A 20,812-nucleotide genomic window follows, 5' to 3' on the forward strand; every position below is an offset into this window, starting at 1 on the left:
ACTCCCAAAATTCATCAAATTTCTCAAAATTCATGAAATTTTCATAAAATCATCAAAATATTATAAAATTAAGGAAAAGGCACCACGGGACCGTGGTCATGACCTGCCGGCCATGCCTTGACCACGGCGGTCCCACGCCTCCTCATTCCTTATGTTATAATTATTTTTCATCATCTCATGGTGTTTTCATAGTTTCGTCGAAACCCTAATTTTGGTATATTTTCTCGAATGGATGCTCAATTGCACGCCAGAAAATATCAAAATTCTCAGGACTGAGACGCGGATGCCTTGGGGACACGAGCACGCTATCTTGACTGACCAAGATTGGATCTTTGGCTCACGGAAGTCGGTCCCATCAATTTTCACAGTTTTGACCTAATTTGCACAATTGCTCGTATTAGGTCCAAAACTCTCCCAAACACTTTGGATTTTCATGAAGTGATCGTCAGGCGGTCACGGGACAACCCAGGGCCGGTTTCATGACTCCATGGTCGGTCCCTCGCCTCGTCATAATTAATTAGGTTTTCTCACCTAAGGCTCAGACGAGCATTTTTGAATAAATGATTAAACCAGCATTTAGTCATTCTTTCACCAACAAATCGTCAACTCTTCAGGAGTTCTTCGTATTTGCTCACCTGAGCATATGGACACTACATGGTTGATCCACGGTCCCATGTAAGCGCTCCCTCCTTCATCCCATGGTTGAAATTCTGACGAACCATGAATTGATCATCAATTAATCAAATTAGGGTTTCTGAATCCAAGGATCATCATTCCAGATTCTAACCTTAATAATTTTATGACGACCTCATGGTCATTAATTTTATTAATTATGCTCGGTTCAACGACCAGTATTCTAATTAATATTTTTGGTACGCTGCCAATAATCCATCAGACGAGCAACACATGTTCGGACGACCAAATATTCAACAATTCATCACATGAGCAACACTTTCTCAGATGATAAATATTTGTTCAAACCAAGGAATATTGGTTCGACAATCAATATTCAACGATCCATCGAATGAGCAATACTTGCTCACTTCATCGTAAGAACTATGCCTCTGTCTCATGACATGTTCAATTCACGAGTTTCAGAACATCATGTTCAACTCAATGACTACATGGACTCATCGTCCCATCAAACCACGAAGTCATCAATTGACTAACAAACCACGAGACGTCAATCGTGTCACTTGGGGGGATATCACTTAGGGTTTTGGTCTGCCGGTCTACGACACATGTGTTCAAACACACGATGGAATGTGAGCAAGTCGTGCAATTTGTTGAAGGAATTCACGAGGTAGTGGGTGGAAAATCGACCAAGTCTCCACACGTTGAGCAACTGGTTTCAAACACGATCTCCACTTCCCCACTCCTTGATTTCGTCAACTGTCACACTTCATGGAATCATGGTGTCTATAATTCCAACAATATAAATAAGTCTCTGAATCATGATTGAAATATCATCAGTATCATCAATCTCACGTCTCATCGACAACACGAGATGATCAACTCATCAATTTAGCAACTATTCTCAATTGAGCAATTTCAATCACTCAGAGCTTATCGTATTCGGAATTCACACACCCACAATCTTTGATTACCATTGATTCCACACATTTCTCAGCTTCCCTCCTACAGATCAACCCATCCTCTCTTGTGACCGAATTTACTCTGGAACGGTCGTTGTCTTGATTTAGGCCGGAGTATTACAGATTGATCTCTCGAATCTAAAGAACCCCCTTTGCAGCGGTGCATCTGTGTGAGGTTTAAAATTTCGCTCGGTTCGAGGAGTCTCCTCCGTACGGTCGCCTCCTCAATTCCTTAAAAACCAGCAAATCGTTTTTCCCCATCTACAACAATATATATAGCTTCGCATGTTATATTTTCAATATAACATGACTTGAAAGATACTAGGAATGGAAACAAGATCAAGTTAATATTACTATCCTCAAGTGGAAGGATGATGTCGTCGTTGTAGTCGTTCTCCTCTCATTCTTCAGGTCTTCGGAGTAATACTTGTACGTCTCAACATTCCCAGACTTTCTAGTTTAACCTAAACGAAGTTGACTCTCGTATTTAATCAAGCGACTTTATATGAGTTTTCATACTAAAATATGACAATCATTCTTGACATACCTGCCTTTGGTGAGTTCAACCGAACTATGCTCTAACAATCTCCCCCTTTGTCAATTTTAGTGACAAAACTCTTATTACGTATGGATCTAAACGAATTACTAAATAACTCATTCTTTATACGCTTGATTCAAAGTTTCAAAATTGCAATATCCTGCATATATTCAATAAATAAATGTCGCTGTTGATATTTGAATAACAAAATCTCCCTAAAGGCAGGCTAGGTAAATATTCATTCCTAACATCTTTGTTATTCCCCTTTTGTGGTCATAAATACTACACATCATTACGATATGTTTCTCCCCCTTGTTAAGCACAATTTTCCTTTCCTAATGATTAAAAATCACTTGTTTACTCCATATAATGCTCCCAATTTTTGTCACAAAATAACAAAGGTTCGAGCAAATAAATGTCAAACCGAAAGGACCTTACAAATTTATAAGACTTGTACAACCTATAAGAGTTAAGCACGAAGGTTTCATATACCATCTTAGATATCCAATATTAAAACCGAAACTACAAAAGTAATTTAGTTTCAATATGTTATCAAGGAAACAATTTCCCGAAACAATTTTCCCTATAGTTCAACAAATTGACTAAGATACTTAATTCCATTGTTGAACCGATTGCATATGTACAATCGCTTATTTCGATAAGACCAAAATAAAGATCATAATTAACTTTATTTTTCTCATCAGGCTCTAATTATTCAGAAAATAACTTAGACCTTTCCCTTTAGACTTGACAAACACTAGGTTAGTTAACTAGTTTTTATTTTCAAGGCATTCGATTAGACTTGAATAACTGAATCCTCTGATTGATAAGTCTAACTAAGATCAGAATTAACTTAGTTTCTCTTATCCGAAATCATATTGACTAAACAAATGATCCCGTGTTTTTTTTAGGCCAAAAACAATAGGTACAAATCAAAATAAATTAACATGCGAAATTATTTTCCTTAAGCAGAAGCAAATGAAACAAATATAAACATTACATCACCGCAATTGCACCGAATTTCGTTAAGCAAAAACACTTGATACCTAACAATAAAGAAGATACCAAATCATAAGCTAATAAATTGACACAGTTTTTCTTAACCGGAAACAATTGAATCATATAAACAATCTATACACAACATAATGGAACATATCAATTGTACCGAAATTTTGTTAAGCAAAAAAAAAATATATGCAATATAAACAAGCTTTTCTTAAACAGGAAAAACGATTAACTAACAATAAAAATTGTTACCTCAATTTCTGCAGCCTACTCCCGAGAAACATATATCATTAAGCGCAAGTTCAAATAAGAACTCTCCCCCAGCGTGTTGTCATCATATCGCAAGAACAAAAGAACAACAAAAAAAGCAACCTTTACCAGAGAAAGGTTGAAACAGTTTTAACTAATGCGTGCCACTAGCAAAAACTCGAAACCTGAAACACATATGTTATGCTAAACACAACTTATGTAAACATAAATAGATTATCAACATATTGTGACTTTTCATGTATGAGTTTCATCGGAACACCTTATGATTCTTTGATAAAGCCTACCAACATGGGGCTAGATCTTAATCCCGCTAAATCAAAAAGCCACACAAACCATAAGGGCATTCACCATATGAGATCGAATATTAAGGTTAATAAAAACCGAAATCACATAGCAAAAATATAGACATTCATTCATAGACTATGCAATTGGAAACTATCACATGAGACAAAAATTATAAAATAATAATTTTTTTCATAAATATTGATAGTTTTATTCAAAATAGACCTTATACAAAAATATTAAAATAAATCAACATATTGATGTCTATTTTTTCTTTTTTTTTTTGAGATTTAAGAAGTAGAACACTCCTTATCTTCGAACACTCCTTATCTTCGAACCAAGATTCCTTTGGGACATCCGGGAAGTGATGGATTCAGAAATCCTGATCATCTGATTGATAATCATTCTACATAAATCAATTTGCTTATTACCTTCCAGCAAAAAGTATACAAAATCAGCAAATTCCTTGTTCCATTGTGATGTGTCTCTTGTGCAAGCAAAGAGGGTTGCGATAGCAAGTTTCCCGAAAACCCTTAAGTACAAGGGTACCTCTTTTGGTTGGTCACCTTCCTCTTTCCCGGTCAACATTTTTTCCATTTTAAACGTTTTTAAATGGTATCGTAATCAATTTCAACACCGGTAATCAAGTGATTATTTTTCACATTGTAATCGATAATATCTGAAATCATCCACGGTTGACATACATAGGATTACATCCAACAAAGGTAAGTTTCTTATGGTCAATATAGTGAATATTATCATAAAAAATTCTTACCATCTTAGGAGAAAATTTTTCAAAACCAAAAAGTTTTCTCCATTTTCGGATTTGAACAAACTTCACATATTCATATTCTAGGACTTCTGAATCAAATCTCTTCTAAGCAGTGAAATTCATTCCTTGAAGAATATGATACTTTTTGAAACATGCACTGTCCAAAAAATTTGTAAGTTCATGTTTGTCTTTGATCAAGTTGGGAAAACAGATCTTTTCAAGATCACTCAAAGGAATGAAATGATTCATCATATCTCCTTCAGGAGTCTTTTCACCTCTTGATTTCATTTTCTTCATAATTCTTCCTTGTACCAAAGTCATATGAAAAAACCTAGTTTTATTTTCGAAAACTTTATTGCAAGGTGTTTGTAGAAGTCGTACACAATTGTACCTTTTTAAAGGAAGCAAAAATATTATTTTTCGGAAATAACCGGTTTTAGGAAATTTTTCAAAAATCAGAAGTCTTAGTGAATAAGAAGACAAATACGATTTCGAAACTAGGTCTTTCTTTTGGGAAACAAATTTTCCTTGGACCGGATATTTATAATGGATTAATTCTTTATTCACTTCCGAATATTTGTCTAACCAATTATTATCAAGGTTTGATAATTTCTTCAAAAATTCACTTAAGAATTTTTTAATGAATATAGTAAAGACAAATTCGATCATGACAAGATACTTATTAAGAATATCTTTAGAATTATGAATCCAATGATGATTTAAAATATTATTTGCTTCAATAATACAATTATGGGTTGTATGAAGCAATCCTTTGTTAATAGAATTATCAACAGAAAATCCATCCTTTGCACAATCACAAGGATTCCAAAATCGCTGCTTGATTAGCGATACATTGACAGTCTTAGATCTGAAAATTTACATACATATATTTGGGTAGCAAATCCAAAATATATTTAAGATTCCAGATTTTTCAAAATCATAATAGTCATGGTTCGTACTTAGAAAAATCTCGAGTGGAATCTCATGCATTTTCAAGATAAAACATGTCACATAAAAAATTGTATCAGTGTTACTAAACTTATTAGTATTCAATACCATGAGATATAATTCTAAGATAATCAAGAGATTATGTATGTCAGTTAAGATATATTCAGACATAATACATATTCCTAACATCTTTAGGAACAAGAATATTACATACTTCATTCGTGTCTTCCATCACGAGTCTTTGAAGTTGTCAAATCTTGCAACTACGTTAACTGAATCATCCATTAGATTTAGATCTTATAGGTTGGATCACACCAAACATAGATTGTTAGATCTTTTCGTGTTTGCCTGCTCTGATACCAATTGAAAAGACGAGGGTACCCAAATACACCACAATCTTTTAATTTATCCACCTATAAGTCCTCTACCAAATGTGATCGTCTATGGACTAAGTTGAGACAATACAACAAATCGGTTTACACTTCGTGGATACGATATCGAGACAATACGACAACAAGATCACTTATGTGATTGACTATGGATACAAGATCGAGACGATACGACAACAAAGTGTGTACTTGATAATAGGTTCGGAAATAACCGAAACTCTATATGATCAATATCAAGTATTACGGAGTTAACATACTTTTGTATTTTACTTAATTATATAACAATTATAATGCGGAAAACAAAGTAAAATACATAGCAAGATCTTGTTAATAAGGAAACCGCATATGCAGAAAAACCCGGGACAAAATCTAATACCAACTTCATATAGTTGAGACCAAGCAGACTACCCCTAGCTACTTAGTTCCGTTAGTATCACTGCGCCTTCGACTTCTAGAGTCACGCATGTGAATAGCAAGTCCTTTGGATCGTATTCCAAACAACAAAGGAAGAATCTGCTTGGTAACCACTCTAATCAATCTTGTTAAAGATATTTGATGAGTCGTTTGACAAAGGCTCTTATGTTTAATCTAATAAACTCCTTTGTATGGTTAGATCAATCGATCCAATGACTACCGAAATAATCAAGTTTAGATTCTCACTCAATCGATATAGATCTCAAAGAGAAACTATAGAGAGTTGACGATCTCACACAACTAATCAATCAAGTATATCAAAGATAAACCGATTCTAGTTGGATCCCATCCGATCAAGGTTTGTGGCACTAAATCCAGAAGATATGAAAACTAATAAGAAATCTTATTCGTCTTCAAATCTTTCATTGCCTTCAAAAACCTGCACAACAACACTTGAATCCTCTTGTGATCAATCACACACCGAATGAAGTCCGTTATAAATGGATTATCACAAGATGTCTTGAGATTCGAAGATGGTTATAAAGATCCCGTTGATACTTTGATATAGTCTGAGTGAATCTTTTATCAGAAGAAAAGATTTTCAAGAATAAATAAACTAGGTGCAATCAAAGTTTCAATAACCGTTAGTCAATCAAATCAATATTCGAAAACTAATAACACTGCAATTATCTATTTTCCCACCAACGATACTCGTTGAGCTTCTTGATCCCACATAAATCTTCAAACGAGCAGTCGTAAGAGATTTCACCTAATTAGGGTACTTTCCTCTCCAAATATACGGCTCCTCCAGAAACAACAATAAATGAAGTTTGCCTGGATCTTAGGATAGTTTGCAAGAAATGCAAGCTCAAGTATTTATAGACCAAGGTTGTTTGGACAACAAGGAAATTCCAAAACCGAAAATATTCTCAAGATATGCATTAAAGTTCCTAAATGTTTTTTTCATATTCCAAATTAATGTTAACCAATATTTCCGAAAACTCTCATGGAAAAACTTCTATTATTAGTCTAACACTTTAACTAATAATATTTTCCAGAGGATATGTTTTAAATGCTGGTAATTAAAACATAGATGATGAAAATCATAATTAAATGCTTTTCACTTTTTCGGACCAGGGATCACCTTGAATATCAAAGAATATATTTGAACAATAAATGATAAGAGTTATGTACATGTTCAAATATATCGACATCTAAAAGTTTCTTAGGAAACCCTACTTCCAAGCTTCACACAAAACTTACAGAGATATGTGAATATTGAAACTCTGTTTTGGTTCTTGGGATCGGTTTTACCAACCTCACAATGTAAGTTGGGATCGGTCATACCGTGTTTCCCAAACCAGGTTCCCAGAGGCAGCTTGTGATCGGTTACACCTTATTTCCTGAGTTAGCTTGTGATCGGTTACACCTTGCTTCCCAAAGGTAGCTTGTGATCGATAACTACTAACTTCCAATTCATCGTGTGACCGGTTATACCTTGGTTCCAAAAGTAACTTCTGGCCGGTTACAACTTGCATTCCAATATAGCTTGTGATCGGTTACAACTAGGTTTACAATGAAGCTCATGACCGATTGCAACAACTATATTATATAGGCTATGACCGGTTATACCATAAATCTCAACAAGTTAAGACAGGTTCTACCAAAGTCATCTTCCATTGGTCATCCAAAAGATATTCAAAGAATAACAAGACCAATCATGATTTCCTTCCGATTATGAAACAAGTTCATAAATGTACTTCCTTTAAATAAATGTTATAAAACATTGTTTCCTAGGATGAAATCATTCCTATATAATGCGCACATAATCGAATAACTATATACAATGGATTATGTCGATGTCGTACTTACGAAGTTCCAAAAGACAGGCGTTCATACTTCATAATATATTTTCCTTGACATTTTGATCATACTATAATGACCAAGTTACATCACTAGAGTATTATATACAATATATACAACTTCGCATGTTATGTTTTCAATATAGCACGACTTCGAAGATATGTTAGGAATGGAAACAAGATCAAGTCAATATTATTAAACTCAAGTGGAAGGATGATGTCGTCGTTGTAGTCGTTACTTGTTGTCATTCTTCAGGTCTTCGGAGTAATACTTGTATGTCTCAACAATCCTAGACTTTCTAATCCAACCTAAACGAAGTTGACTCTAGTATTAAATCAAGCGACTCTAGATGAGTTTCGATGCTAAAATGTGACAACCAATCTTGACATACCAACGCTTGGTGAGTCCAACCGAGTTATGCTCTAACACCTGTGATGTAAGATTTTTTTTCGCCTTTCAATAGTTCGATTCCGGGATAGTTTGTCATTTCGTTTCAAACCAAAAAAATGTCCATGCATATATGATAAAATTATCCATATTCAACCCGATCGGATAAACCAACAACCGAATCATTCAATCAATAGTGTATATATATGTATCCCACTTCCTATCAGATTCATCTTGCCACCACTAAATCCGATTAATGCATCTAAACTTTCATTGTAATGTTTTTTACTTTGAACTGTTGAACAGAATGAGTAGATGTATGGTTAGGGATTCTAGCCCCTCATTTATGAGTAGATGTAATATTTTAGCATTTCAGTACTTGTTTCAATATCCTGGGTTATGAGGATATCCACTAATTAATGGTCAATAAATTTAAATACATAATGAAAGATGTTACAAATATAATGATGATCACCGGATGTCTATTGTTAGGATGAGATTGGGATGGTTGGATATAACATTTGTCCTTCCATATATGCTCAAAAACATATGTTGTTTTGTATTATAGATGACGCTAGTTTCAACTAGAGGTAACATATTTGATCCATCTAATTCTTATTTTAAATGGGAAATGTTTTGAAGCTTAAGAACCATGCCACCTAACATACAAACTTTTATCTGGTGGATAATGCACAATAAAGTTGGCATGCTGGCTAATGTTGGTAGATTTACCCTTGGCTATGGTAAGAAATGTAGGCTTTATGAGGGTCAAGATGAGACTGTTAACCATCTCTTCTTACAGTTTCCTAGTACATAGGCTTTCCGTTTTGCTTCTCATTTATCTCTGCGTGTTAAATAACATGAAAATGAGTTCATTAAAGGTCTGTGATCCAAGTTCCTTATGATTAAAGATGATGGTTATGCGTTCAGGTATCTTGCGTGCATTTTATATATGGTGAAAGGTTAGATACAAACTTGTGTTCGAAGGTCGGGCTCCTCATTTTGGTAGAATTCTAAGTGATGCTGCTTCATTGTTCAGTAACTATTACAAAGCAGTGCACCACTCTTTGACGGATGAGTCCCTGACAAAACAAGTCACGACTCATGTTAAACCTTGGTGGTCTCCTCCGTCGGCATATGTCATTAAGATGAAATGACCGATGTGGTTTTATTGTTGTTCCGAGAGGTTCCTATTGTTCCTCAATGCTTCACAGGATCAGGCATCAGAAACGAAAACTAGAACATTCAACGGAAGCTAATGCACATAGAACACACAAGACACACATATTTACGTGGTTCGGCAATGGCCTACGTCCACGGGCAGCAGAAATTCACTTCATTCATATATCAGAGAATACACAATGCACATGACACCCAACACCCCTTCTTATTCTTCACATTCTCAACTCACCTTCAACTCTCTCAGCCCTAAAGCTATTAGAGGATCTACATCTCTCTAATGAAGAGATTACTTATTTTCTTTGTGAGGAGATATCTACATCTCTCTAATGAAGAGATTACTTCTTTTCTTTGTGAGGAGATATCTACAACCTAAGGGTTTAGACAATATTGATCTAGTTGATGTAGATGATGTAGATACCTATAACCTAAAGGTTATGCCTTTATTTATAGGCTTACAATACTTAAAATAGGAAACCAAGATTTACTCTAATTTAGGAAATCCAAACTAGCTAAGATAGGAAACCCTTGTTTAGATAGAAGCCTAAACACATTCCAAAAATCAGTAAAAACTGATGTAGGAAATTACACTGATGTTTCCTAAAAATCAAGCCAATATCCAACAATTCTCCACCTTGGCAAGATTTCCAGGACAACTTCAACTTCACTATTCTCTGATTTCTCCACCTTGACATGAAATCTCGACATTCACCTTCCACGCCTTCATATTCAACTGCCTTCAATCACCCGGAGGTGCCAATCATCCGTAGATGCTTCAATTCCACTAAAGGACTTCAATACTTCACTCACCCATAGTTGCCAACCATCCGAAGATGTTTCACTTCCATAAAAGGACTTCAATACTTCACAAACCCGTAGGTGCCACCCATCCGAAGATGTTTCAATCCCTCATAGGGCTTCAGTTCTCCAATCATCTAATGATGCCTTCATACTTCAATCATCCTAAAGATGTTGCACTCCCACAAATGGGCTTCAATTTTTCATTCATCCGAAGACGTTGCACTAGTACAATTTCCAAAATCCTTGTCTAAGGTGCAAATGTGTCAACCGACACCAGCACCCCGTATGGTGTTTCAAATCCCTTTTAAGATACAATGTGCTTCAACATGTGCTTCACAAATTCAATCCCATAACAGGGCTGCAACTGTGTCTAAAGACACCAATACACCAAAACGGTGTAACAAAATCAAAATACACGATTAAGTCCAGGAAGGCCTTACCCGAATTCCACCACTTCTTTTGCTACTTTGATAATTTCTCAGCAAATCCAATTATTTATAAGTTCTTGACGCGTCTTCAACTTCATAGATTTTCACATGCACATATTCTTCAAACTTGCAAGATTCAATTCTTTGCACATTTACTTCAACTTGTAGGATATGGTCTTTGACTTCAACTCACCACTTCACCTGTCAAATTTGAGCTCTTTCTCCATCCTACTTCTTCAAATTCTGACACTTCGTCTTTCAATGCGGATTTCAATATTTCATCACATGCAAATGTATGGTGTACCCCCATACCTACGAAATTTTCTTCAAAGATGAAATAATTAATACCTTACAAAGTAAGTTCCCAGACATCTGTGTGAACACATTCCAGTATTCCATATGTGATGATATTCATGATATTTTTATATCTTCAAAAAACTAGAACTTTCTACTCCAACTCTAAACTTGATTCTTTCTCCACCTTCACACAATGTTCACAAAATCCTAAACTGCATGATTCTGCTTTCTTCAACTTCATGCCTTAACTTCATGAAGTATTCTTTAACCGTATTAGATTGCGCACTATCTAACACTTTTACTTCCATATTCAGCAATACGGATTTTCATTCTTCAATCCTTTCATCACTGCAACCGCATTGGAAAACTTCTTAAATACTCCACCGTTTAAACAACTTTAAACCCCATGGAGTTAAATGGATCTAATGATTTCAAATTCTTATTCAAACTTCGGTACACATCGAATAACTTCAAACTTCTCGAGTTGCACCTAAGTACTTCAAACGAATGTTTAATATCTTCAACTTCAAACTCCAACTCCTAAAAGTCAGAAACCATTCCCTAGAGGATGTACATGATACATAAACATTCAAACACTCGAGAACTTCCACATATTCTTCATCAACATCAGATCTTTATGTTCCAACATCCACGTCTGAACTTGAAACTTCTTTCCTATTTTCCAATGCTTTTTCTTATGACAAAAAGCAATTCAATTCAATTCAATTCACATACAACATTCTTCAAATAGTTTGCGATTTCTTCGCTTAACTATATTTTTCACATGTAGTATTGTACCTTATAATTGTGAAGTGCCACAATGATACCTTGTTCCTTACAACCAAGTTTTCGCCTCAAAAAACGTAATGTATCCACATGACCAACCTGTTTTTCCACCACGGTCTTGCACTTCTTCAACTTGATGACTTCAAAAGGTAAACACCTTCATTCTCCGCCAAATATCATCAAAACAACAAAGGTAACAAACCACCTAACTCCTCTTTCAAAAAACAGTAAATGAAAGAGGTGCCTGCAAACATCTGAATGGATGATTCAAACGTACCATATTTGCAGTGTTCAACGGTACGAAAATCTCTACTCCTACATTGTTGTGTAAAAAACAAAAGCTTGCAGAAATTCAATGCTCATAAGCTTACTCTTCAAGTAAGTTTCACACTCAACACATTCAAGAAAACTCTTCTTCAATCATATTCCCAAGGTGCATATTCCAAAAAATTGTGTCGACTTCATCTTCAATCGTTTCTCTTCAAAACAGAATAAGAAACTACAGCTCCACCACACACAATATCTCCATATAGGAAACCCAATTACCGCGTCTTTAATTGATCATCAACAATACAATATATGCTTATAGCCACCTGCTTCAAGCACTTATTCGTGAAATCAAACTCTTCAACCAGAATTTATCAACCTTCCACCAGTGCTCTCACAAGACTAAGATATTCTAATAGTCGATAATTCTCACATGAAACCTACTAATACGTTTCTGCAATCCTCACTACACCATGAAATTGAGGAAAACTTGAGTTTAACTTCTTCTTCAATTCCTTCGATTAAGTAGAGAGTACACATGATCGAACTAATGACAACTAGTAACATTCACAATTGTTCCCCTTGGTACTTCGAACAATTTTAAGGATCTTTGCCGATTCAACTTTGCATCTTTACCTCTTTCAACGTACAAAAATTCAACTGTACTTCCAACACAACACTCTTGTTTCTTTGCAACTTGGTTTGCAAAACAAGCACATTCAAACGAAAAACCGACTAGGTATTCCCAAATAGTCCACAAAAGTCTCAAACAAACGAGGTAAAGACCAAAAACCAACTAAAAACCTTTATCAAACTAGTTAATAAGGTTATGGAAATACTTGCCCGAAGCTATGCAAAATACATAGGGTTTATACCTCAAGAAGTATTCCAACGTCAAATCCTCCCTTCATGTAGAGCTTCAACTTCAAAATTGTATCAATCAACAATCAACGAATGTGAAACACTTCAAATACATTCGTTTATGAGTAATTGATGCTTCAAACGGTGCTTGTCAAATCAGAAAATCCACCTCTTCACCTTGATGCAATTCAAACGATCTTGTTTCTAAGATTTTTCATATGAGGATGTACAACAATTTTCTGAATTCCAACGTAACTCTGATTTTCAAATCGACATAACTTGATTCTACAACATGCCTATTGATGCATCTTCTTCTAGGATTTTACTTCAATCTCCAAGTATGTCTTCTTCCATGAATCCTCCCACGTTTTTTGACGAAACTGTTACAACTTTGCACCATAGTTCTAAAACTGTCACCAATCTTCACCACAAGTTTTCAGAACTATCGCGATTCTTCTACCACAAATTTCAGTCAAAAACGTCACCTTGTCTTTGTGTTCTTCTTCAAATTTGACATCTTCTTTGATATCTTCACATACCTTTTTTGACCCAATCCAAACGAGCAAACCCTAGATTTCAAGAACCTAGACCTAAGCTCTGATACCAGTTTGTTGTGCCGAGAGGTTCTTATTGTTCCTCAAGGCTTCACAGGATCAGGCATCAGAAACGAAAACTAGAACATTCAACGGAAGCTAATGCACATAGAACACACAAGACACACAGATTTACGTGGTTCGGCAATGGCCTACGTCCACGGGCAGCAGAAATTCACTTCATTCATATATCAGAGAATACACAATGCACATGACACCCAACACCCCTTCTTTTTCTTCTTCACATTCTCAACTCACCTTCAACTCTCTCAGCCCTAAAGCTATTAGAGGATCTACATCTCTCTGATGAAGAGATTACTTCTTTTCTTTGTGAGGAGATATCTACAACCTAAGGGTTTAGACAATATTGATGTAGTTGATGTAGATGATGTAGATACCTATAACCTAAAGGTTATGCCTTTATTTATAGGCTTACAATACTTCAAATAGGAAACCAAGCTTTACTCTAATTTAGGAAACCCTTGTTTAGATAGAAGTCTAAACACATTCCAAAAATCAGTAAAAAACTGATTTATGAAATCACACTGATGTTTCCTAAAAATCAAGCCAATATCCAACATTTATGGGGTATGAATTTATCTATTTTCAAGAAAGCTCTCCTCTCCGTGCAAAATCCTGCGGGTACATCCATGTGTTGGAGTACGCCACATATCTGAATTGTGGAAGGAGATGCCCAAGTGATAATTAGCCTTATCAACTCCAATGCCCAAGAACCTCCATGGAGAATAAGGTATCACCTAGCTGAGATCCGCAGACTGGTTGAGGAATTTAGATATGTAGTTGCCCACAATCTAGCAACCTATGCTAGAGTCGACCATGTTAATGAGAAATGATTGCTTTCTCCTCTCTTATATTCTAGTCACTTTTGTAGCTAAAATATCTCCATTCTGGTTGTTTTCTTAGCCGAAATATTCCCTAATTAGTTTTCGTACCTTTTGTTTGTCCTTCCCACCACGAGAAGAATAAAATAAAAAACAATCCCGACGCTAGGTCTCCATACAAGGTCGGAGATGGGGACCATCGATGCATACTACCAAAGAAGAGGTCCGGCGGGATGTGTTTATTCAGGTTGTCATGCCCCTTTACTCCAGATTCCAGCATACAGAAAAAGAAAAAAATATGTAATTTTTGTTATGTCTGCATTTACCCAAAAAATATCTTAAACCATGTGCCCCAACACTGTGTACCTTTTAAAACAAGGCATGGGATGTTTGAAAATCTTTGGTGTAATAAATTAATAAGATACTCTTACCATACTTTACAGAATCTCAGCGTATTTGGAGGGAGAATTTGATTATATTCACACAAAAACAGCAGCAGCAGCAGCAGCACAGACACTTAAAAAAACCAAAATGAAACCCTAGAAAAAACTTCTACTTTTTCAGATCTTTCAAAGATCTTTCCTTTTTTTTTTTCATTCTCTACTACATCCTGCAAAACCCATTTACCCCCATTTCATTATTCAATCCATTCGTCTTCTTCTTGTTGTAGTAGCAGTGGGTCTGGTATTGTGCTAGAAGACCACAAAAGGAGACAGATTTTACAAGGTAGAACCCTTTTTCCTTCAAAAGCTTCATTTTTGTTTAATTAGCAATGTTTTAATGTGAAATACTGAATCTTGAATTAGCCCCAGTTTCATTTTCAATGCTGATTTTATAGTGTGATTACAAGAATGAAAAAACATTTAGATTTGACTATTAGATGTTTGCCTCTGGGTTATTCATAATATCCCACACTGAAAATTTTAATTTTTTTGGGATTTTTTGTTGTTGGATGGATATGATTACTGTTTGCTCATATCATGTTGAGTTTTTCTGGTCACTACATAATGTACTGTTGGTGATATTTTGTTGCAGGTTCTGTATGTTAATTGTCTTGAGATCGAGGCGTCCTTAACAATTATAATTTTGGTTTTAAGGTTTTACGAAAGGTAGAATTTAAGACGGCTATTGAAACAATCATCTGTAGGTGTAATGTATGAGTAAATTGAGGTGTTTGGGTAAGTATAGAATTGGATTTGCACAGTGACTAGATCAGTCTTCTAAGCTTTGAGGGGAAAATGTCGATGGTTAGTGTTGAACCAAGTGAGCTTCACTGGAAGAAGGAACTTGTTTCTCTTCGTAAAGCAGCAAGGATTTTGCGTGACCCAGAGACTAGTTGTTCATTGAGGTCACCTTCGAGTTCTAGATCTTCATTTGTAGCTTCTCGAGAGAAGTGGGTTAAAGGAGCCCCAGGAAACTCTAGTCGAATAAGCTCTGGAGGGTATCCTGAGGTTGGGTCTCACTTATCTTTGCAACGCGATGAAACTCCTAAAATGGTGTCGTTATACAACTGGAGGTTTCCAACTAACAATTCGAGTGAAAGCAGGGTGAAGTTAGATGGGAAAGATATGTTATCAGACTCTGAAAGTGTAAATGATAGCCTGAACAATGCTCACGATGAAGATTCCAAGAGTGAGACATATCTCGACAATCCTCGAATGCTTTTTAAAGCCAGAGAGTCAAATCTGATGAAACCGATGAAACGAACAGCTACCAAGTTCAAGAGGAGGTCAGCAATTTCAAGGAAGCACCGTTTCAGAAACTTGAAGCCTCTGAAGCGTCCATCCATGTCCTTAGGGAAAGAGCATGCACCTATTGAGCATTCTGAAGACACGGAAAATTGCAATTCCGAGGACCTACAAAGTTCAGAATGTGACTTGAATCGAGAAAGTGCATATAGTTCAAGATCTGCATCTCCATTGCTGTCTAAGTATGACATTTTCTCCAACACCCCGAAGCACTTACGAAATATAAAGAAAGTGGAATCTTCTGTTTCCTGTACACCTGTATCAATCAGTTCTCCCAATATATATGGACAGCGAAATCCTAGTACAGTTGAGTCTTGGGATGGAACATCAGCTTCAGCGGATGTGGATTTAGACCCCTTAGATTTACCAGCAAACCAAGGATGTTGCTATTGGTCAAGGTCACCTAAACACAGGAGCGTTGGAAGTTTCCAATCTCCTTCACTTTCTGAAACTTTAAGGAGAAAAGGAAGTAGCATTCTCTGTGGAAGCCGAACGGTTTACCATAAGCATCACTCGTCTAAGTCAAACAAGCATAAGCTTGTCTCAAAGTCTGCCAAAGGTCTGCAGTTGTTGACTTACAGTTGTGATGGCAGAGGAACATCATCTATATATACGGAGGAAAGTGATGGGGATCTTTCAACTAACTTTGAGGAGCTTGACTTGGAGGCCTTGAGCCGGTTGGATGGAAGGAGATGGTCATTACATCGTAGAAGCCTTGAAGGTTTAGAGGATGGAGCTCCAGAAGGAAACAAAGAGAGCAAGCCGGACCATTTTCAAAGCTTGAGTGAAAAGTATAGACCGACGTCTTTTCATGATTTAATCGGGCAGAAGATTGTGGTGCAGTCACTAAGTAATTCAATTTCAAGAGGAAGAATTGCTCCAGTTTATCTTTTCCATGGACCTAAGGGAACAGGAAAAACATCTGCAGCAAGGATATTCGCTGCTTCTTTGAATTGCTTGGCTACTGAAGAAACTAAGCCATGTGGAATCTGTACGGAATGCACTGAGTTCCTATCTGGAAAAGGTAGGGACCTAAGAGAAGTGGTGGCCACCAATAAGAAAGCTATAGATCGACTTAGGTACTTGATGAAAACTCTAATGATGGCACCACCGTCGCATTCTGCACGTTACACGGTCTTTATTGTGGAAGAGTGTCACTTGTTACCTCCCAAAGCATGGTCTTCACTTCTAAAGTTTCTTGAAGAACCGCCAGCACATGTTGTTTTCATATTTATAACAACTGATGTTGAAAATGTTCCACGCACACTACTTTCGCGGTGTCAGAAATTCCTCTTTAACAAGATCAAAGATGCTGATATTTCAACTAGGTTGGAGAAGCTATGCGCAAAGGAGAACCTTGAATTTGAGTCAGATGCTTTGGATCTGATCACCTTGAATGCAGATGGTTCACTTCGTGATGCAGAAACTATTCTCGAACAGTTGAGTTTGCTTGGGAAAAGAATTGACACGTCTCTAGTAAATGAACTTGTAAGTTTGCTCTTCCATTCTGACTTTTTATCCGGTACATTTTATCTGCTGATTCTACTCTATGGAAGAAAAGAGGATCTGTATACATTTTGATTTTATCTACTCTATGGCAGAAAAGAAGATCTGTATGAAATAGCTTTTTTGCTCGTCTTGGCCTAACTTTTAATCACTACAATACTTAAATTTGGCATGATTTGTTCATAGGTTGGCGTAGTGTCAGATGATAAATTACTTGATCTGTTGGAGTTGGCAATGTCATCAGAAACGGCTGAAACAGTGAGGAAAGCGAGACAATTGATGGATTCAGGTGTTGATCCGATGTCATTGACGTCTCAATTAGCAGGCCTTATTATGGATATAATTGCTGGAACTTACTGTATGGTGGACTCAAAAGGCAGTGGTTCATTCTTCGGTGGGCGAAGTTGTAAGTACAAAACTCTCTTATTTAGTTATTTGCCAACTGCTTTAAGAAACCTAGTTAGTACAAACAAAAACAATTAGTCACTAGATCATTTTCTACACCGCATGGGTATTTATTCGAAGTTATCATTTCAATTTTGGTTGGTCCTTCTGTCTGTTCTCTCATTTCTTTTTTAATTATTTAATTTTTGGGGTGGGAATTTCAGTGACTGAAGCAGAAGTCGAAAGATTAAAGCAATCTCTGAAGCTTCTATCAGATGCTGAAAAGCAGCTCAGGGTTTCAAGTGAGCGGCAGACATGGTTCACAGCTGCCTTACTGCAACTAGGTTCTGTCCCATCTCAAGATCTTTCTCATTCAAGCAGTTGTGGAAGACAGAGCTCTAAGTCAACAGAGGAAGCACAAACAAGCACTTCGAGAGAATTTTCTGTGCATAGAAAGAAGTGTGATCATCTACAGAAATCTACATCTTCTTCAACTTCATTGTCTAAAACAGTTGATGGTTATTCGACCGTGTCCTGTAATCAGCTCTTCGAAGGAGATACATCTGCTACCTCTCACAATAGCAGTGTCTTCAGATATATAAGGCCAGACAAGTTGGATGATATCTGGGAGAGATGTATAGATAAATGCCACTCAAAGACGTTGAGACAGCTGCTTCATGAGCATGCAAAGCTTGTATCAATCTGTAAAATCAAAGGTAATACCTACTTGTTTGCTATTAAGTTCTTAGACAGATTCAATGGTTTTGCTAGCTGTCCTTTCTTTTTGCTATTGTTTTCGTGATTAACTAGAGGACAACGATTTGTAGGATTGTATTTCATTGAAGGATTTCAAAAGTTAATATTTTCTAGTAACTGGTAGCTAAATGCTGATTACTGTCAATACCGAAATGGTCCTTTCTCTGCAGTCTAATCTAAGAGATATTCTCTCTGTAGGTCTCATGATTGCTTCAATCCAGTTTAACGACGAAGATATCAAGTCCAGAGCTGAGGGATTTTTAAGTAGTATCACAAATTCAATAGAAGTTGTTTTGAGACACAGTGTGGAAGTTAAAATAGGACTATTGGCAGAAGGGGAGGCTTCCATAAACACAGGGAAACCCCTCAGTTTGCCAAACTCTTCAATGGCATTGCAGGAGACTGAAGCAAATAAGATGAATACAGAAGAAGGGAATTTCCGGTACAAGAGAAATGGTCATTCGCACCCAGACCTGTTACGGGAACTAGATTTATTAGCAAAAGAGTTTTCTAATGGTTCCGAAAGTAATTTTCCAAGTAGAGTTCTAGAACAGATTAGACACTCTTCGTTTCAGGAAGACGGGAACCCTCGAAGACATTACATGAAAGGAAGGAAGCAAGATACAACACCACAAAGAGTAGAAAACATTATTCAAGGGAGGAGGATGGACAGTGCATACTTAAAGAGTGCCGAGAGGGGAAATACTGAATCATTTAGTAGGTTGAAACCAGAGAAGAATCAAATACTCCCGGAAGATGGCATCAGTGGCCATAATCAGGCAGTTAAAGTAGCAGTAGGGATATCTTCCCAAGATTGGGAGACCGAGCTGCATCATGAACTTAGTGGTGGAAGGCATTTCCTGAAGGAACAAGGTGGTCAAAGGTTTGATCGTTGGCCCATGTCTCCAAGCTTGTTGCATGATAACAGTATTAACAAGTCAAAGAAAGAGAACCTGTAAGTCATTTCCACATGTTTCAGTTATTTTCTTTAGAAGAACTGAACCATGCATTTACATTAATTTTGATCTGCATTAGTTAATTAAAAACCTCTCTCGATTTAGATGGTGAAATACTGGAGTAGTACATTCTTAAAGGCTGCATGGTTTGAATATTTTGAAAGTTTGCTCTCTTTTGGGCACTGCTGAATCTGAGCTCCTCTTATTTATACTCCCAAATTCCCAATTTTGGGAATATTGTATAGGTTGGAAAAAGTTCCAAGAATCATCCTAAGCATGGGTTCAGTGTCCATATTTTGCAGATAGAATTAAAAAAAGTTACAACCGTATTTGTTACTCATGTGTGCTATCTCGATCTCTGTTTTAGGGGATATGAATCAGGCAGCAGTGCTGGCGGTTGTAATGCGTTTCGTTGCTGGAAAACAAGGAGACATCACAACAGACGTAGTGAGGTATATTTTTCTATGCTCAATTTCACATAAGAGAATTCTGTTTAGACAACAATAAAATAGTCACTGTTACAATTTTGTATCTAAAGCAGGCCAAGCCGGGAAGGGCAAATCGTTCACAAGACGAGGCTGCATCGTTTCGAATGAACCTGAAGGAAAGCAGATTAAGAAGATGAAAGTCATGGTGTTTATACTCAGAATTTATCTGTATATTATGTTTAGCATCAAACCATTCTTTAGAGATAAAATGGAAAACAGAAGTTTTGCAACTTTTGTTATTACTCGTAGCATTGTTGCGAAACTAAATTCTTTTGTTAATGAAACTGTTGAATTCCTGCAACCTGGTTTCTTTCTATGTTTTCGATTTCTTTCTGCATTCTCATTTTGATATCTGACCAAGCCATTTATGTTCTTAAATCTTTCTGCATTCATTCAGATTTATCTAAGAGGCTACTTGCTGGGTTTTAAGGTGGAGTGCTGCAGAAGCAGCAGAACC

At 36.4% G+C, this 20,812-nt stretch overlaps 1 protein-coding gene across 2 annotated transcripts; it reads left to right on the forward strand.

The window, feature by feature from the left end:
• Positions 1-14,903: 14,903 nt before the first annotated feature.
• On the forward strand, positions 14,904-20,647 carry LOC113284379 (protein STICHEL-like). 2 transcript variants are annotated; one of them, XM_026533822.1, is made up of 7 exons: positions 14,904-15,243; positions 15,553-17,753; positions 17,958-18,177; positions 18,380-18,871; positions 19,110-19,866; positions 20,235-20,319; positions 20,406-20,647. In XM_026533822.1, exons 2-7 carry the CDS (start codon positions 15,756-15,758, stop codon positions 20,490-20,492), a joined length of 3,639 nt encoding a protein of 1,212 aa, XP_026389607.1. In that variant the 5' UTR covers positions 14,904-15,243; positions 15,553-15,755; the 3' UTR covers positions 20,493-20,647. The 2 variants fall into 2 exon arrangements, with proteins under 2 accessions (XP_026389607.1, XP_026389608.1); XM_026533823.1 differs by having other exon boundaries at positions 20,409-20,647.
• Positions 20,648-20,812: the final 165 nt, after the last annotated feature.

The sequence above is a fragment of the Papaver somniferum genome, chromosome 5 (genome assembly GCF_003573695.1).
Source record: "Papaver somniferum cultivar HN1 chromosome 5, ASM357369v1, whole genome shotgun sequence".
Classification (NCBI taxonomy): domain Eukaryota; kingdom Viridiplantae; phylum Streptophyta; class Magnoliopsida; order Ranunculales; family Papaveraceae; genus Papaver; species Papaver somniferum.